Source organism: Sarcophilus harrisii, chromosome 2 (genome assembly GCF_902635505.1).
Source record: "Sarcophilus harrisii chromosome 2, mSarHar1.11, whole genome shotgun sequence".
Classification (NCBI taxonomy): Eukaryota; Metazoa; Chordata; class Mammalia; order Dasyuromorphia; family Dasyuridae; genus Sarcophilus; species Sarcophilus harrisii.
This window is the reverse complement of record NC_045427.1, coordinates 37,311,820-37,331,328: the sequence shown is the minus strand read 5'-3', so window position 1 is coordinate 37,331,328 and position 19,509 is coordinate 37,311,820. Positions and strand designations below refer to the sequence as shown.

At 34.7% G+C, this 19,509-nt stretch overlaps 1 protein-coding gene and 1 non-coding gene across 10 annotated transcripts in view; both read left to right on the top strand.

Annotated features, from left to right (window-relative positions):
- The window catches only part of CNOT1 (CCR4-NOT transcription complex subunit 1), a 94,020-nt gene that overhangs the window by 46,425 nt on the left and 28,086 nt on the right, over window positions 1-19,509 (top strand). For 3 of the 9 annotated variants that reach the window (XM_031949952.1, XM_031949949.1, XM_031949945.1), the window contains 6 exons: window positions 9,894-10,044; window positions 11,182-11,383; window positions 12,648-12,794; window positions 14,319-14,443; window positions 14,747-15,033; window positions 15,664-15,742. In XM_031949952.1, the coding sequence (XP_031805812.1) occupies window positions 9,894-10,044; window positions 11,182-11,383; window positions 12,648-12,794; window positions 14,319-14,443; window positions 14,747-15,033; window positions 15,664-15,742 (991 nt within the window). The remainder of the gene's footprint in view (window positions 1-9,893; window positions 10,045-11,181; window positions 11,384-12,647; window positions 12,795-14,318; window positions 14,444-14,746; window positions 15,034-15,663; window positions 15,743-19,509) is intronic. The other 6 variants (XM_031949953.1, XM_031949948.1, XM_031949950.1 and 3 more) reach the window with 3 other exon arrangements.
- Window positions 10,333-10,468, top strand: LOC111718715. The gene has a single exon (XR_002769217.1). It is a non-coding gene; the product is annotated as a small nucleolar RNA SNORA50 (small nucleolar RNA).

Genomic DNA, 19,509 nt, shown 5'->3' with positions numbered 1-19,509 from the left:
ACCACTGTCCTAACATAAATAATAGCTTTTTTGGGAAAAAAGTCTTTCTCTGTCCATTTCGTTTTCTCTTAACACTTTAAGAGGGTTTGAAGGCAAAGGCTGTGCTTATGAAACAAAGACTTGATCCAAATCTCTTTAAAATAATAATCAGTCCTATATTCTCATTATAGAAAGACTTTTACTTAGAACATTTTGATGAATTCTCTTTATTTAGTTTTTATTTAGAAATAACAAAATTTTAAAAAACCATAACCTATACACTTCATCAACTTATGAATATTTGTCCCCCAGTTACTGTGACCTTATAAGGGTTTTACTATTTAAGTTTTGTATCTTAAAAGAACCTGACCCCTCCTCCACTCCTACTGCTGTCACCTTTGTCTAGGCCTTCTCTGGAGTTTTGTGCTGACCTGCTTCTTCTTATGTATCCTTCTGGTCTCAGGTGTTGTTCTCTCTCCCGTGTTCTGCAATTTAACCACACTGTTTTTTCCTTTTCATTCTTGACTCTCCAATGTTCCATTTGCTGTCTTTGTCTGCATTTACTGTCGCTGTTGCTCATTCTGGAAATGCAGATCCTTCTCAGTTCTTGTCTCCTAAGGTCATTCTCTTTTAAGACACAGTTCATGCACGACTTCTATTAAGCCTAATGCCCCTCCTTCCAAATTACCTTGTATTTAACTATTTTTCAGTTTATTGTGTTTTTTTCAATATACATGTATGTATTTGTGTGTCTCGCCAGAATATGTGATAAGGAATGTTTTTTATTCCATGTCCTTTTATTCCCAGTTCTTAGTATGTAATACATACTTTATAAATGCTTGTATTGATCATAGATTTAGAGTGGGAGGGAACCTAAAGTCATTCAGTGATTTGCCAGTGATCAAATTAGCATTCAGAGTCAGATTCTGACCAGCTTCAGCACTAGTTCCAGGAGGAGATCACAGTTACTTCTTAGAGTTTATATTAAGGATTGTGGCTCTGGGGATATTTGGATGATAAAATTGTAGATTGAATTGTAGAGGACCTTAGATAAACATCTCTTTTAGTCTTGATTCCTTTTCTCTGATGTGGAAACAAACCTGGGAGGGTTTAAATGGTTTACTTCTCTTCTCACACATGGCCAAAAACCCAAACCAAAATTTAGGGGGTCTTCTCTAAATGTTGCTTTTTGTTTTGTCATGTTGTTTTCTAATGGATGTTTCTCACTTTGACAGGTTGTAGCTAGAGAGAAAATATTTTTCCTATTGTATTTTGACCAGTCATTATGCTATTAATGACCCTATTTTTGATCCTATATAAAAATACTGGGACCTGCAATAAACTAAGTTTATATATATAGTTATAGCACATTTATTCAGCATTTTGTTTTTTTTTTTTTGTTTGTTTGTTTGTTTTTTTTTTATTTAATAGCCTTTAATTTACAGGATATATACATGGGTAACTTTACAGCATTAACAATTGCCAAACCTCTTGTTCCAATTTTTCACCTCTTACCCCCCCCCCACCCCCTCCCCTAGATGGCATGATGACCAGTAGATGTTAAATATATTAAAATATAACTTAGATACACAATAAGTATACATGACCAAAACATTATTTTGCTGTACAAAAAGAATCAGACTCTGAATTATTGTACAATTAGCTTGTGAAGGAAATCAAAGATGCAGGTGTGCATAAATATAGGGACTGGGAATATTCAGCATTTTGAACTGAATTGGAAAAGGATTCAGGAATTACCAACATTGGCTGGAAGTGTTTCAGTTTAGGGATAGAAGATAATCATTCATATTACTTTACATCTTTATTTGAAAATATGATCTATTTTTGCTCTGTTAGTTTATACATTTGGATTAAAGAACTCAAATTCAGTCCCTGAAATTCAGACAGTAATAGGTTAAGTAGGATAGTGGATCTGACTAAGGTAAATCTGAGATACAAGCACTTAATTTTTTAATGAGTACCTGGCGTGAGAGCATTCTAGAACATATATTGCGTATGTCCTCCTCCAATTTCCAATAAATCTGGTATGGTGCAGCAGTGCCACCTCTTGGACAATGTAGGAAGTTTCCTTGCTTATTAAAGTCTTTTCTTTGTTAGTTAAATTGTAGAATTAGGAACAACTTTCTGCGCACGAACATACTGACAAGTGGTCATTGTCTGCTTGAAGACCTGGAAGTCTTGGAAGGAAGGGGAACCTGTCATTTTTTTAGGCAGCCAGTTCCATTCTTGGACAGCTCTAATTGTTAGCATGTTTTTCCTGGTTTCAAGCTTAAATTTGTCTTTTTACATTGTCTAACCATCATTGCTACTTATGCTTTCTGAAGCCAGACATAAGTTTAATCCTCTCAAATAAACAAAAACAAAAAACAAGACCCAAAACCTTCTCCTTCCTCACTCATGTTTTCTTTAGACTAAACATACCCAGTTCCTTCAATCCATTCTCAAAGAATAGAATTCTGGACCTTTTCACCAATCTGTTTGAACCATGGTGTCCAGCTCCTTCATCTTTCTTCTTTTTAAAAGACAAAAAGACTAGGCACAGCCTTTGTTATGATAAGTAATTTTTGAAGTGGAGTTGAGGAATGAGTACTATAACTCTCTCAAGCTCCTGAAAGAATACAACCTGATAACATGAGATTTAGTTTTCTTTGTAGGCATTAGGAGAGATAAAGTTGAAATCTATTATTGGAAATGTATTCTGCATTAATGTACATTTTACCTAAATTATAGATTAAATAGGCTTTTATAGATTAGCTTAGAAACCTAACTCCCATTTCATAATTTTTCCGTGGAGGAGTTTTCTTATATCATTTGCATGTTGTTTTCCTCACTGAGATGTGAGGTCTTTGAGGGCAGGGTTTCCACTCTTCTGAATACCTGAGTTCATATCCAGCCTGTCACTAGCTGTGAGTCAATCATTTAATCTCTTTGTGCTTCAGTTTCTTCAACTTGTAAGATAGTGGTGATAATAGTGCCCTCCTCCCAATATTTATTGTGAGGAACAAATAAGCTAGAATTTGTCAGATGCTTAGCACAATGTCTGGCACATAGTAGCTAGCTATGGTTGTATCCCCCTGTGTTTAGCACAATATCTGACAGATAGTAATACTTAATGAATGGTTTTAGATTTGACTTGAAACCACTAACTTAGGAAATTTTAAGATAGAGCAGTCTGCAAATTGGAAATGGTCAGATTCTAGTAGATCAGATTTTCTTCTGCTCCCATCACTTTGCTATTTGATACTATTTGATACTAGGTGGTGAAAGTAGATTTGCTCTGGAGCAGTGAATTCAGATACCATTCTTATCCCCAAGGCTTCATTATGTGGTGACATTTGTACCCTTTAACTTTAGAGCTAAAAAACCAAATGCTAAATGATAAGAGTTATTGATCAAATGGGTCCCTTTATAAAAGAAATAGATTTGAGTGTCTTCATAAAGAAATCTATAATGTACTTTTCTGTTTTTTCCTGACTTCTTTCTGCCTCTTTGTATTTTTCTGTGAAGATCAGAACAGTAAATCATATTTGATACACTGTCTGCATTCTTTATGACTTAAAAGCCCCAAACTTAAATTGAGGTGAGTTTGAGCTTGTTTGCTCGAACCTCATTGACCTTCAAGCATTTTACATGAGTTGATGTTTTAAATTGATATAAGGATGTGAAGGATAATTTATAAGCCATTTTCTAGAATAGTGTTTTTTGATAAAGTATTAAGGGGGATTGCCCAAGTTTAAGAAATCAAAAAAAAGTTAGAATTTTGGTGTTAATCATTTAAGTGATTCTTTAATAAGAAGGGAATAATATGTGATATATATGACTTCCAGTATATGCCAATGAAATGGTTCGTCTTAGAGTTTTGTCACCTTTCTGTCCTGATAACTGGCATTTTTTATACTTCTACAATGACAAAAGCATTTGTAACCTGTTAGGCATTATTACTTACTAATCTGCTATAGCAACAATAATTGCTAGCATTTTAAATAGCAACTTCAGATTGGCAAAGCTCTACATGTGTTGTCAAGTTATTACTTGAAACAATCCAATGAAGTGGATCTATGTTATTATTATCCCTGTTTTTCAGATGAGGAAACAGGTGGAAAGAAATTTTAAGACTTGCCCTATAAGGTGGAAGCTGAACTAAGTCCTGACTCTAGGTCCAGAACTCTTACTTCCTTACTTCCCAAGCATGAGACACAGCTTCATGCCTGTTGTCTCGATTTACTTTGGGTGCCACCTTTTCATAGGAAACAAAGTAAAATACTAGTGCTTAATTGCATTTTAATTGATTTATAGGTTTTTAAATTTTATTTATTTAATATGTATATTAGGTTTTTTATTTTTCTAAATTTTCTGAAACTTTGTAAGCTCTTTTTCTGTCTAGTCATTGAGACTTTGTTTAAATTTTAGATATTTGGAGCAAATTTCTAAAGCCTTTGGTTAGAACGTTCATGGACCAAGCTTTTCTTTATTTTTGTTTATTTTCCCCCTTATAATCTTCAAATTTTTTCTTTTCTTTTTAAAAAAAATATCTAAATGTTAAAAAAAAATCTTTTAAATCAGCAATATTTGTTCTCTTTCTCCCTCCATATAAGGGGGGAAATAAAAGAAAGCATTTGTTGCAAAAATAGTCAAATAAAACATTGATTTCCAGATTGACCATTTAAAAAAGGTCCTAGTTTATATTGTATCTTTTCTTTGTCAAGAAAAGGGTAGCATGTCTTATCACTAGCACTCTGGAATAGTATGAGCTTATTAAGCTAAACAGAGTTCCAGAGTCTTTCATAGTTGTTTATTTACATTATTATTTTTTTTAATAAATTATTCTTGTAGTTTGGTCCCTTTGCTTTGCTTTAGATAAGTTTCTCAGAAACTTAACACTTTTATTATTTCTTACATTGTATTGGTATTTTGCACCACATTTATATCTATAACTCCTTTATCTGTACTTTAATGGGGATTGACCCCTTCAGTTTCCAGTTTGCCAACAAAAAAAAAAATCTATGAATATTTTTGAACACTTTATACTAACCCCTCCTTTAAAATACTCTTCCTTTAATTCTATATAGTCTCCTTTCCCCCTTCTGTTTCCATATTGGGTAAAAATATTTCTGTATCTGGTGTATTTTTGTGGTGTTCTTTTGAGCAGATTGGCTGAGAGTGAGGTTTGAGTGTCGGCTTTACTATTTATTTGTTTATATAGACTTCTTTTGAAGTCCCTCAGTTATGTAATATAATTTTCCCTAACTTCCTAAACTTGTTCCCTCTGCTTCTTGCCATTGCATTCTTTTTTTTTCTTTCCACTTTGTTTTTAATATTAATACATAACAGAACTCTGAGGTTTGCTGTCGAATACTACCACTATGACCCCTAATGACAATAGGTGTCAGAGGGGATGTGTGTGAAACTTCCTCCTATTAGAACATGAGCAGTATATTATTGTATAGTGCCTTGTGACTTTCATGTTTCCTTTTGTATTTTTCTCGACTCCTGTTTGCTCTTCAGAGTTTTTATTTAGTTTTGGTCTTTTCATCACAAATGTTTGGGAGTCCTTTTTCATTAAAGGCCATTTTTTTTTCACTTATAGGATTTTGTACTCAGTGTTTCTTGGTAAGTTATTCTTGGCTATCAGCTTATATATCCCTTTGCCTAGTGAAATATTATCTTCCTAGCTCTCTCCTCCTTTCTAGTGATGGCTGCTAAATCATGTGTGATCCTACTGTTGCTCCTTGATGCTTGATTTCTTTATTTCTGGCTGCTTTAAAGTATTTTTTTGATCTGGAAGCTCTGGATTTTGGCTCTGATATTTTTGGAAGTTTTGATTTTAGTGTTTCAGGAGGTGACTGATGAATTCATCCTGTTTCTAGTTTGCCCTTTAGTTCTTTTTTTTTTTTTTTTTTTTAATAGCCTTTTATTTACAGGATATATGCATGGGTAACTTTACATCATTAACAATTGCCAAACCTCTTGTTCCAATTTTTCACCTCTTACCCCCCACCCTCTCCCCCAGATGGCAGGATGACCAGTAGATGTTAAGTACATTAAAATATAAATTAGATACACAATAAGTATACATGACCAAAACGTTATTTTGCTGTACAAAAAGAATCAGACTCTGAAATATTGTACAATTAGCTTGTGAAGGAAATCAAAAATGCGTGTGCATAAATATAGGGATTGGGAATTCAATGTAATGGTTTTTAGTCATCTCCCAGAGTTCTTTCTCTGGGCATAGCTGGTTCAGTTCATTACTGCTCCACTGGAAATGATTTGGTTGATCTCGTTGCTGAGGATTTGCCCTTTAATTCTAAGAGATTTGGTCAGTTTTTCTTTTTGGTTATGGCTTTGGTCTGGAAATGGTCTGATGATTTTAAATGTTTTCTCCTTGCTCTGTTTTGAAAGTCAAGTTATTTTTTCTATGAAATACCTTATATTTTCTTGCATATATTGAAATATTAATATTTCTTGTTATCATATAAAGTCATTAGTTTCTATTTGGCTCATCCTAATTTTCAAGGAGTTTGTTACTTGGGCCAGATTTTGTACCTCTTGTATCTTTCTAATACTGATTCTTATTTCCACAGCTTTTCCTATGTTTTCCCTTCTAGTACTCCCCATTTTGTTTTTATAAACATTTTTAAATTGTTTCTTAGCTCTTGCTTTGTCTCTTCCAGGAATTCTAGTTGGATTTGTGCCCAAACTATGTTTTTGTTTGAGCCTTTGCTTGTGTTTTGGAGTCATTCTCTTTTGGGGTTGTGTCTTGTGTGTCCTTCTTCATGGTAATAGCTTTTTATGATGAAATTCTTCTTCCTTCTTCTTCCTTTTTTTGATTGTTTGTTCTTCCAGTCTAATTTCTGATTTTAGACTTTGTTTGAGTCAGATTTTGCACACTTCTGGAGGGACTGTTTGGCCTGTTCTTGCTGCTACAGTTCAGAGTAAATGAGCTGCAGGCTTGGTTATTCCACGTCAGATGAAATAGAAACTGGAGCTGAGACTACCACCCCCTTTCCCATTGAGCAAGCCCATGGCTATGGCTGGTATTTAGGCTTGCTTCTTCTTGCTCAGCACAAATAGATAAAAGTCTAGATTGCTCTTTGCCCAGGAGTGTCAGTCCGATTGAGCATGAGAGTTCAATCCTCTCCCAGCATCTGTGGTCTTTAATGGGCAGTGAGGCTGCCAGGGAAGTATACATTCTCACATGAACTTGTGGGGGGAGCTCCAAGACCCTTACCTGCCCCCGTGCTACATCTTCTTTCAGGCTCTGGACTGAGACACTGCCTTATTGTGATTTGCTCTTGGATTTCCTCATCAAGCTAAAGCCTGATGCATTTCTAGATGTCTCTGGAGGGGATTTGTAGAGAGAAGCTTTTTATACATTTTCTTGGTGCTTGGGCATCTTGGCTTCACTCCCTTTTAAAATATATGTAGATATTTTTATGTTGTTGGGATTTTTTCTTTTAATGATTAACAATGAATTTAGAAATGAAAATATCTCAAAAGTCCATGTAGTTTTAAGTTTTAATAATCAATAAAGCTTAAAGCTGCAGTAAAGCTTTCAGGTCTCCAGTATATTTTCCTCATAACCTTTTTCCCCTAGGGAGCTATCATCTTTTATAACTAAGAATAAGAACATGGGGAAAAAAAAGAATTGGACAAACTTCCTCAGGGTGGCGACCATAGCTAACAAATCCCAATTCTCCAGAAAAGGGAGGATTGCATTTTTCTCATTCATATATTATAATAATGTGCTCTTCAATTTATTTTTGTTTATATTATCAAATTGTTTATATTATTTGAACTATTTACCTTAGACTGAAGTGGCCTTTGGAGATTCAGATGGCTAACATTAGCCAACTGAATCACAGATATTTGAATTTGTTTTAGTCATCTAACAGTTGTCACACTTTTTCTTTATTATAGACATAAAGTTTTTTTTAGGACCAACAGAAAGACAAGCTTAAATTTAAAATATTTATAAATTACCTGAATGGAATCATGTTTCTTAATGTGTTGCCCAGGACCTTTTCAGGAGTAACTATGATGGTTGAAAATGTAAAATTAAACTGAATTTAGAGAAGGGTAGTGAGAGGAAATTCTATTTTAGAAGTTATATTGAGATCACATATTGACTACAAAATAATCTACAGTCGATGGACTTTAAAGAAGAAAAATTTAAACTATGATGTGGGACATTTGATACGCCAGAAGTAACTAGTATGACAGTGAAAGGACAATGAGAACAGATAAGTTACTACTTTGTATAGGATTATAGCAACACTTTGATCTTTTGATTTTGCAATACTTAAATCTGTATCTATTCCATGCATTATAGTAAGGCAGAGAAAGAAATTCAACAAATATATATGTTTTGTGTTTGTTTGAGTAAAGGAAAAAAGATCCTTATAGCTCATGAGAATTTAATAACTTGTTTCTGTAGTCCATTTCAGTGATCACTGCTAGGCACTCAGTAAAAAATAATTTTTGTAGTGGGAAGTTTCTTTTCTCCTTGGACAATCTGTCCTATTGTTAAGCTGAAGGATGAGATAACTTATAGACTTTGATAGATATGGGCCTGATAGACTTTTGTTCTTCTCAAAAATGTCTGTATTCTGCTGTCATCACATACATGTATATTTCTCTTCTAATTTAATATTGTAAATTGTTTCTAAAACAGTTGTGATCTCGGACTTAAGTTTATATTTTATTGCTTTGTTGCTTTGGTCGGTTCATAGTTTCCCTCCATTTGGTATTCTTTTTACCATATGACTATAGCTAACTTATGCCATCATTGTTTTCTGAGAAAATGACTGTTTTTAAATGCTTTGAATAATTGCCAACTACTTTTCCCTTGAAATATCTAGAAATTCAACTTTTTCTATTGCCATAATGGAGAACAATTGCTCTCGTAAAACTAATAATCATTGTTACTATAACTAAAAGTTTGCCGGGTTTTGTTCCCACCAATGGTTATATTTTCCATTAACCAATGTTTTGACCACTTATCTTTTTAGAAAACCTGAGCTTTGTAAATGTAGTTGGTAGCTTCATTTTATTTTTTCTTTATGCTTCAGTTTCATTCTAAATAACTTTCTTAGCTTTACTAGTTAGTTCTCTTCTTTATACTTTCTTTTGAATCTCCTACTTGTTAATTTGTATTATGTTTTTAGCTCAAAGGGTTGTTAAAAACAGATCTTAGGTTTTTAAACTGTCATTCCTCAGTTGGTATAAAGAGAAGCTTTTCATGGACTCACTCATATTTGTCTTTGAAATTAGTTTTCAACTGGAAATCAGTTTTGTGATAACTTCTCTTCCTTTCCATGAGAGGATTACCATTCTAAGATTATAGGATAAAGTAAAGAATGGTTTCTTGTAAATGCTTAAAATAAAATGAATGGAAAAGGGCACAGCTCTTAAGTATTGGTGTCTCTCATCTTTCTTCCTCTGTTCTCCAGATGGTGGGGGAAAGTACTTGCTTAATATAGGGCTGAGAGACCCTTACATAGGGTTTAGTATAAACTCATCAGTTACTATTTGAACGGCCTTTTGTTGTGGTGTCATACATAGGTATAGAATGTGCTTGTGTATTGCTGCAAAAATTATACACATTTTGACAAAGTGGTGGAGATGGGACTGGGATTACTTCAGATTTTTTGGCTCCATTGTCTTTAATTTTAAAAGGTTGGTAATTTGATACCTCAAAAAAAATATGGCTATGACTTAATTTAAATTTTTTAAAAAAATAAATCCCATTGTACTGTGTCACAGGTAAAGAGACTCACACCAGAAATCCATAGGTTAACATTTTCAGGAAATCATAGCATAGGGATATGTTAAGAATATTATATGGTATTTTTCTTAATGTGATATATTTGACTTTATTCTTTCTTTTTCAGGAGTGTTTCTCAAGAGTTGTCAGAGACTATCCTGACCATGGTTGCCAACTGCAGTAATGTTATGAATAAGGCTCGACAGCCACCACCAGGAGTTATGCCAAAGGGACGTCCCCCTAGTGCAAGCAGCTTAGATGCCATTTCTCCTGTACAGGTATATAAGTTTTGATAATATACTACCATCAGTGAAGGTACTCTTTTTGCCATCCATATGATTAAATAAAGTGAATTTTTACAGCAACACATTAATGGTGGGGGTGGGGGAGGGAGGAATTTAACTTAATTGCATGTGAAATAAATTTAAAAGTAGATCTGTATGGCAACATGGTTAAGCATTATTTTAAATCTTAGGGACTGCAAAGCTTTGAGGTTATTTTTTAGATAAATGGATAAAGATTTCTTTTTAAAATAAGAAAACTGCTTAGACTCTTGAGCAATGAATAAGCACTGCCTTTGAACCTGATATGTCTTGTTTGTAGCTTCTCAGGCCAAGCAACAGTGCTAGAGCATAAGGACTTGTTATAACTGGGGCTCTTCAGGTTTCAACTGAACTGCTCTTTTAAAAACAAGGTACATTTAAGTTACTCCTTGCCACTGAATACCCTTCTCCTCTGAGAGCAATTTACTTCTTCTCTCAGCTACATTGGGGAGACGGGGATTGAGGAAATTTTTCTTGAATGAATGACATGAGTTATCAAACTCAGAAGGAAGGTATACAATAGTATGATAATCAAAAACCTGTCCCCGTGGAAAATTTTCTTACAGATATTCTTAAATACTTTTTATAAAATAATATATACTAGTACTGTGTTAATCTAAGGCCTCCAAATTTTTACTAAATTTGTTGTGCTTTGAATGAGATTCTTAAATGAGCTTTACTTTAATCAGCAAAGGAATCTGTAACTCATTAACTCGTGCACAATTTATCTTCTGGCATGTAACTTTAAAGGGGCCAAATGATCTCTCAAAGATATTAGATTGTTTTTTTAAAAAATTTCTTGATGTTAAATTTATTGGGTGAAATAGTCTTGGTGTGTCATCAGTTTGGTACTCTATGTGCTTTATGGTTCTGGAGTTTGGCAAATCTTTTCTAAAATAAATGCCTTGGAGTCTCTACTTTTGAAAATACAGACTTTAATAGTATTAAAAATGTGGCTGCTGATTCTAGTTTTAAAATAATTAAAAACAATTTTAAAAAGTTTTGAACACGTTTGCTTTAATTTACACTAATGTCAGTTTGTTAACTCTCTTGGCTGAAGCGCCCCTGGTGATATTCTTTTGTCTTTTTTAGATTGACCCCCTTGCTGGAATGGCATCTCTTAGTATAGGAGGTTCAGCTGCTCCACACACCCAAAGTATGCAGGGTTTTCCTCCAAATTTGGGTTCTGCTTTCAGTACCCCTCAGTCACCAGCAAAAGCCTTTCCACCCCTTTCTACTCCAAATCAGACTACAGCTTTCAGTGGCATTGGAGGACTCTCTTCACAGCTTCCAGGTATGGAAATACTTGTAAAAACTATGTATTATTAGTGGATGGTCAGAGTCATGATCATGTGGAATTACTATGTTATATAAACTAAGTAGACTTGATAACTTAAGATTACAAGAAATTTCCTAATGTAAGGAAGAAACTTTTAAAAAAGTAACAATTCAAATTAACCTCTCGAAAGTCAGGATGGCCATATTTTCATTATAGAGTAATTGATTAATATAATGAGTGTAATTTTTAATTTGTGAAGTTCACATGGCATTTGAGTTGTTATTTTCCCTTAAAGGTTGATTAAAACAAAAATTTCATGACAATTTGAAGGGATATATGATCAGTACAGGGTGTTGATCTATTATTAATCCATCAGTAACAGTCCAGTTATACATATTAAGATTTCACAAGCTTATCTATAATTCTTTCTCTTCCCAATGTGTGCCTTGACATTGAAAGGGGTGTGTGGGTGTGTGCATGTGCGCGGCGCGTATGCAGGCTTGCATATGTGCACATCCGTGTATATACATAGACACATATGCATCTGTGTATATTTATTTTCCTATTTCTTAGATAAACAAAAGGTCTAAAATCTCAAGGAAACTATTGGAAAAGGAATGAAAGGGAATGACAAGTGAGTTGTCAAGTTATACCATAAAATAGTAATTGTCAGAACTGCTTGGTACTTTGAAAAATAATGGAGCAGACTGAATGAGGAAGAATAAAAAAGAATTAATTTTGAGAACATACTTTTCTCTTAAGTCTGAAACTATAAATTACTTGAAGAAGAATAACTCCCAAAAACTACTGGAATAACTGGAAAGCTTTCTGGCACAAATTGGGTTTAGACTATTATACTTTTTACCACAGTTAGCTGTAAATGGATACATAAAACTTTTGATAGACTTTAAGTTTCAGAGCCTTTTCTTAACTATCTTAGCCATCACCTAGCTCTTTTTTTCTCCCTCCTCACCACTCACTTCCCTTGTGTTTGTGTGTACTTGTGTTGTTTAAATAGCCTTGGAAGGCAGCATGGTGAAAATCTTTCTTAAACCAAAATACAGTATGGCTTTGGTTTTGGTTTTTGGGGAGTGATGGAGATCTATGTTGTTCTAAGTTAAAAAAAAAAAAAAAAAATGCATCTCTGAACTTATTACACTTAAGTTTGAAGAAAAATTTGCTTGTGCTTTAAGAACACAATGTGGTTTTAAATTTGAAAAAGGTGAATATACTTTAAAACATACTCATCTATTCATCTAACCACATACTTTCTTTTCAGTAGGTGGTCTTGGCACAGGTAGCTTGACTGGCATAGGAACAGCAGCTCTGGGACTCCCTGCAGTGAATAATGATCCATTTGTGCAGAGGAAGTTGGGCACCTCCGGATTGAACCAACCTACATTCCAGCAGAGTAAGATGAAACCTCGTAAGTGGTAGTGTTGTCTGTGGCTGTGAATATGACCTTAGTCAAGTGGTACTTGGGAGGTTGGGTCAGTTTTATTGGACCTAGATATTTGGTAACAAAATAGTTGTTAATTCTGCTTCAGAGGGGGAGGATATTAGGACTCATGACGTGGTTGGGGTATATGTTGGTAATGTAGTTCTCTATGGCGTTCTTCAAATTTTCTAAAAGTAAAAATTTATTGATTAAGGTTATTGAGATTCAGAGCATAGCCACTCAAACTAAATTTTAAGAATAGATGAGCGATGGCTAGGACTGGGGGTTTTCTTTATTAAGTTTGAACTTAGACCACTGAGTGGCCTAGTGAAAAGTCAGAAAGATGCGAGTTCAGATCCTGCCACAGATAAGGATTTACTAGTAGTGTTACCCTGAGCAAGTCTCAAAATCATTCTTAGTCTGTCCATCTGTAAAATGGGGATTATAATGGCAGGTATCGCTAAGGGTTGTCATGAAGAGAGAAAGGAGATAAACCATGTAAAGAACATTGCTAATATTAGCTCTTATATTGACTTGCTTGGTAAAGTTCAGTAGATTTCCTTTCAACTTTAGGTGCAAAAAGTAGTCATTAAGATAACTGTTTTGTTGCTTGGTAGTTTGATGTACCCAATTTTAATTGTTTTTGAAATATACTGTTTCATTAACTAAGCATAATGCATTCCCTCTCCTTCCCTTAATCTCTATGCTACTTTCTTAAAACTAAGTCTTCTGGAAGGTGGACAAGTCATTCCTTGACTATATAGCCAAAACAAGGTGTGAGTGACCCCTTGCCTCTTTAGGCTGAAAAGTAATAGTGATTTTGTGTGAGTAGTGCTTTGCATCAGCTGGTCATCCTGGAGGCTGGTGTGAAAGATGTCTGCATGTCCGTGTGTTTGGGCATGCCAGCTTATTATTATCCAGCTTTGTCTTGCTTAGAGAGTAGATCATTTGGATTCATCAGTCCCTGCTTTAAGGCATCAGAGGACAACTTTAATATAAAGTTGTAGGGCTTAAGGGTAAGTACCTTATGACTATGAACCTAGTGACCCAATAATAGAATGTAAAATGTGCTCATGAAAAAAGCTGACTAGGTGGGGCAGCTGGGTGGCTCAGTGGATAGAGCACCAGCCCTGAAGTCAGGAGGACCTGAGTTCAAATCTGGTTTCAGACACTTAACACTTCCTGGTGGTGTGACCCTGGATAAGTCACTTAACCCCAATTGACTCATCAAAAAACAAATTTTTTAAAAAGCTGGTTATGATAGGAAAAGGATTTGGAATAGATCTTTTCAGGAGAAATATTTGACTATTCTCTTGAATAGCATAAGTTTTATATTGATGTCATTGTGTTTATATTAACATAAACACATAATTCTTCAGTTTAATTTCATATTGGTCCATTCTTTTATCTAAGTTTTAAATCTTTTTTGGTGTTTAAGGATTGGTAAGGGATGCGGGAGAAGAAAAGGTAGGAGAATCACATGCCCAGGAGTTACTTTTCATTTCTCAATAGCGGACGTGTCTCAGGTGTGGCCAGAAGCAAACCAGCACTTTAGTAAAGAGATTGATGATGAAGCAAACAGCTACTTTCAGCGCATCTATAATCATCCACCGCATCCAACCATGTCTGTTGATGAGGTAAGTACCCAAAATGATTTGTACAGCTGATGGAATAGGACCAACAAACCCAGGAATACCCCACATCATTTTACTAGTTCTAAACTAGTAGCTTACACTTAATTCTTTTGTTATATATCTTAGTCATTTTGGTTGCTTTTTTTGTCTTCTCTTAAACTGCGTTTAAAATTCTGAGCAACATTCATTACTGCAATACAGATTGTCACCTTATATTGTTTCTTGGCTTCAGTATTTCTCGTTGCAAAAAAAGTGTGAATTAATTGAGTAAATCTTCAGAGCTCAACATTTTTTTTCTTTTTGCAGGTATTAGAAATGTTACAGAGGTTTAAGGATTCCAATATTAAAAGGGAACGAGAGGTGTTTAATTGTATGCTGAGGAATTTGTTTGAAGAATATCGGTTTTTCCCCCAGTACCCTGATAAAGAGCTGCACATAACAGCCTGCCTGTTTGGTGGGATCATAGAAAAAGGACTGGTTACTTACATGGCACTTGGCCTGGCCCTGCGCTATGTTCTTGAAGCCTTACGCAAGCCTTATGAATCCAAAATGTATTTTTTTGGGATTGCTGCACTAGATAGATTTAAAAATAGGTAAGTGTTCTCATTCTTTTGGAATGTTCACCCTCCTCTTAAGATTGTTTTAGAGAATACATAGAAGGCTTCCTAGGAAGAAAATTGGTCAGGAAGACCTGAGATTCAAGTTCTGCCTTAGACAAATACTGTTTGTAAATTTATGAACAAGTCACAGAATTTCTTGGATGTCTCCTCACAGTAAGTTATTAAGAAGTGACTGATTTGCCTCATGAGAAGTTTTTATACCACAACGGAAGCATAGATTATAGGTCAAAAAACCCAGATGCCATCCTGGCATGATGCCATCTTGAATATATTCATTTCTGTGCCTATTGCTATCCAAGATTGGTATAATGTCAAGATTATAAATAATCTCTAACCAATTGAAGTTAAATATTAAATTTTAATAACATTTTGAGGAATTGTTACTGTTTATTATGATTATAATGATTTTTATTGATAAGAACTCTTGAGTTGCTTACTTGGTGGGGGTGTGTGTGTGTGTGTGTGGTTTTTTTTTTTGTTTGTTTTGTTTTTGGAGGGGGTGGGGTAAGATTAGGGCCCAAGATTGTGGTCATTGTATCAATAGAAGTCTTTTCTTTCCTGCTCCTTATGTCCTTCAATGAGATGACTCTTTTTCTTTGCTAGATTGAAGGACTATCCCCAGTACTGTCAGCACTTGGCCTCCATTAGTCACTTTATGCGGTTTCCTCATCATCTGCAGGAGGTAAGTGTGCTGCTTGATGGTCAAACAGACAAAAATTATTTTAAAGAACTTCACTGCTTTGATTTTGAGAGCACTTTTTCTATTAGGTCACAGCAAAAACAATTAACCAATATTCATTGTTTAACTGCTAATGAATATTTTTCTCAGGTTTTAACATTCCTGAAAGATTGGATAAACATTTCACATTGACAGGATCTGTTGATCCTTTAATTTATTTCTCATTCACTTTGTAATTTTGTTTCTTTCCAGTTAATTGTAAATGTGTTATAATCTTTCTCCTCCCTCCTCCCCTAGGGGTATATTTACATTTTTTGCAATTTTATTGGGAGGTGGGAAGTCATTAGTCCTGCTAATTTAAAGCATAGACTAGTATCTAATTTATTGAATCTCATAGAATTCAGTCATGTGATCCATTTTGTAAATGGATTATTTCATTTTAATGCAGTATTGCTGTAGAATAGCAGAAGTTTTAAAATGCCAGCAGTCTTTATATCTTTATGTCAAAGTAAGCTTCAGATCAGGTAAAATTTACTGCCTTTTATCACTTTTCTCCACTTTTGTTCATGGTGGTCTTATATGTTCCTATTACATTCAGTTATCACCTGTATGCATATGAATTTTCAGGTGTACATCTTGTGCCCTGATCTGTCACAAGCATTACACACAAATTTCTAGCTGACAACTTTGTCCCCTTTGTTAACTTGTCTAGAGATGTTAATTCTCTTGGACGTCTCTACCACGTTTGGGGCAATGGCCAACTTGTCCCTTCTCTTTTCCTCATTAGAATCAATCTAAGAGTAAACAGAAAGCTTGGAAATATCAGGTCCACCTCTGAGCTCCCCAGAGAAGCTGCCAATGACCTTCCAGGCAGAGGGATTGTCAGCTCTGGAGGTCAGCCACTCATTCTTCTGGACAGCCTTCATGATCAGGGGTCGCTGACATCATGCCTGAATTTACATTTGTTCAGCTTCTTTGCATTTTTCCTAATTGTGTCTTTGTGTGGGACTGTCATTCAAAAGAGCCCCCACCTCCTTTTTCTTAAGGCTCAACATTGCCCAGCACCTTAAACCAATTCTCTTATGATTTAGGGTCAAAATCCTTGACTCTCCAGGACACTTTTCTGGGTATTCTCCATTTCCTCAGTGCCTTTTGAGAGACAGCTGAGGGTGCCAACGTGCATAGTAAGGAGGAGGTGGGTTCTGATCCAGCTTCAGACTTTTAATAGGTTTGTCACCCTTGGCAATTTAACTAACCTCTGCCTCGTTTCCTCAAGTATAAAGCGAGGAATAGCACCTATCTTGTGATGTGATTTTGAGGATTTAATGAGATAACATTTGTAAGACACTTAAGATTTTAGCCTACCATGTGCCATTATATAAGTGCTTTCCTTTGAGTCCTCCCATCTCTTAAAAACAAATAATTCAGGTCATCTGATCAGGATAGAGTACCAAGAGATCAATACCTTTTTACTCTTAGGAGCTGGGATTTTCTTAATCTAACCCAAAGTTATACTTTTGGTCACCATGTTACGCCTTTGCCTCTTTGAAATCTACTATAGAAATCAATCTTTTGGGGAATTTTTTTTTAACCATCCTTCTCAATTTTGTACTATGAAATCTCTCCGTTGTTTTCCCCTAAGTAGTATGGGATCACTTTATCAAATGCTTTGTTAAATGAAGTAACATTATCTATATCATTCTCCTGACCTGCTGGTTTTCTGATGTCAGGGGGAAAAAAAACTTAAGGTACTAAGATTACTGTGTCTTGATTTGCTCTCAAGAAGCCCATGCTCTGGGTAATTTCCACTAACTTTCCCATATCTTCACTAAGTGTCTTTTTAATTATCTGTTACACAATTCTCCAAAGACTTTAAGCCACTAGTAGGCTCTGTCATCATTTGTCCCATGTGGGTCCTCATTCCCATCTCCATCCCAAATATTATTGATTTAACAATTGCAATACAGTATCAAGGATGTAGTTTTATCTGGGTCAGGTTACTTGATTTCACCTTTGCTAAGGTCATTGCTAAGTGATCTTTAAACATTGTTTTGGTTACCAATTTTTTGCTACTCATTTTTATTTTAGATTTTTTGGTGTAATGTTCATTCTTCTTGGCAAAGAAAACAGAAACAACGTAAAGATTGACCCACTCTATTTTGTCTCAAGCAGTGGTTTTTCCAACTTTCCCAAAAATTTAAAAAAAAAAAATGTTGTCTTGGCTTAAACTCCAGCTTTATCCTTCCTGACAGTTTTATAGGACCATGCCAAGATTTATTCATTCTTTCTTACTTACCTTAATTGCCATCTTATGGTACCTGTCTTTAAATATTATATATATATATTTATATATTTATATATATATATAGTTGGGTCCTTTTGCATGTCCATAATTCTCATCAGAAGACACCTGCTTTACTTGAATTCTTCTATTGCCTTCCTTTTTTTCCTCTCTTTAAAAATGATGATCAAAATATAGAAAAACCATTCCGAGGCTCACTTGTTTAATCTCCGTTTATGATTCTTGACAACATTAAAAGTTCTGAGGGAACATCTGTATTTTCTCCCCTATTAAAATTTAAACATTTCAGCCTTTTTTGTATTCGTTTATGATTGCTTATTTGTATTTTCCTTTTTATGTTTCTTTTGAATACAGTGTTTGTGTTTCAGTTTCATTTGAGCTTTGTTCTTTTTATCAAAAATTCACTTATGTCATCATCCTTTTTATTAAAGTACTAATTTAATCATACCTACTCCCCCCTACTCCCAGTGTCTTACTTGGTTTTGATGAGTAAGTTATTTTTGGTAGTAATCTTATCTTTTTTGCTTTTAGAATATCATTTCCCAAAACTCTTCATCATGTGTGTTTTTGCTATATCCTGACTGGTTCCTTGGCACTTGAATTTTTCTTTTTAGTTGTTCACAATATTTTTCTTTTGACTTGGAAGTGCTAGATTTTGGCTATGATGTTTCTGCAAGTTTTCATTTTGGATTTCAAAAGATGACTGATGGATTTTCTGTTTTTCCTTTGCCCTTTGATTCTAAGAGAGCTGCTTTGATAGATTCATTGAAAAGTGGAATTTGAATTAGATCAGGTCATGCAAGGATTGGCTGATTTGCTTTTTAGCAAAAAGATTTCTAGCAGCATTTGAGTAATTTAAGTCACTACTATATTATTCCTTTGTTCCATGTGTGAGCTATTTCCAAACTCACCTTTTTTCTTTTCTTTTCTTTTCTTTTGACTTATTTTTAAATTTTTTTATTAAAGCTTTTTATTTTTCAAAGCATATGCATAGATAATTCTTTGACATGAATCCTGGCAAAACCTTATATTTCAATTTTTCCCCTCTCCCCCTGCCCTTTCCCCAGATGGCAAGTAGTCCAGTGTTTGTTAAACATGGTAGAAGTATATGTTAAATATTTTGCTGCACAAGAAAAATCAAATCAAACTGGGGGGAACAAATTAGAAAGAAAATAAAATGCAAGTAAACAACAACAAAATGAAAATGCTATGTTGAAACTCACATATTTTCTTTTACTTCTTGTGTTCTTTAAATGTCCCACATTCTGTAAACCAGAAGCGTTATTTACCTCGTTTGCTCCAAAATGATTATACTTGGAGGAAGCTGAATGGTTCAGGGGATAGTGCCCTAGCTCTGGAGTCAGGAGATCTTGACTGCAAATCCCTTCAGACACTCACCAGTTTTGTGACCCTGGGCAAGTCACTTAGCCCTGTTTACCTCAGTTCTCTTATCTGTAAAATTGAACTG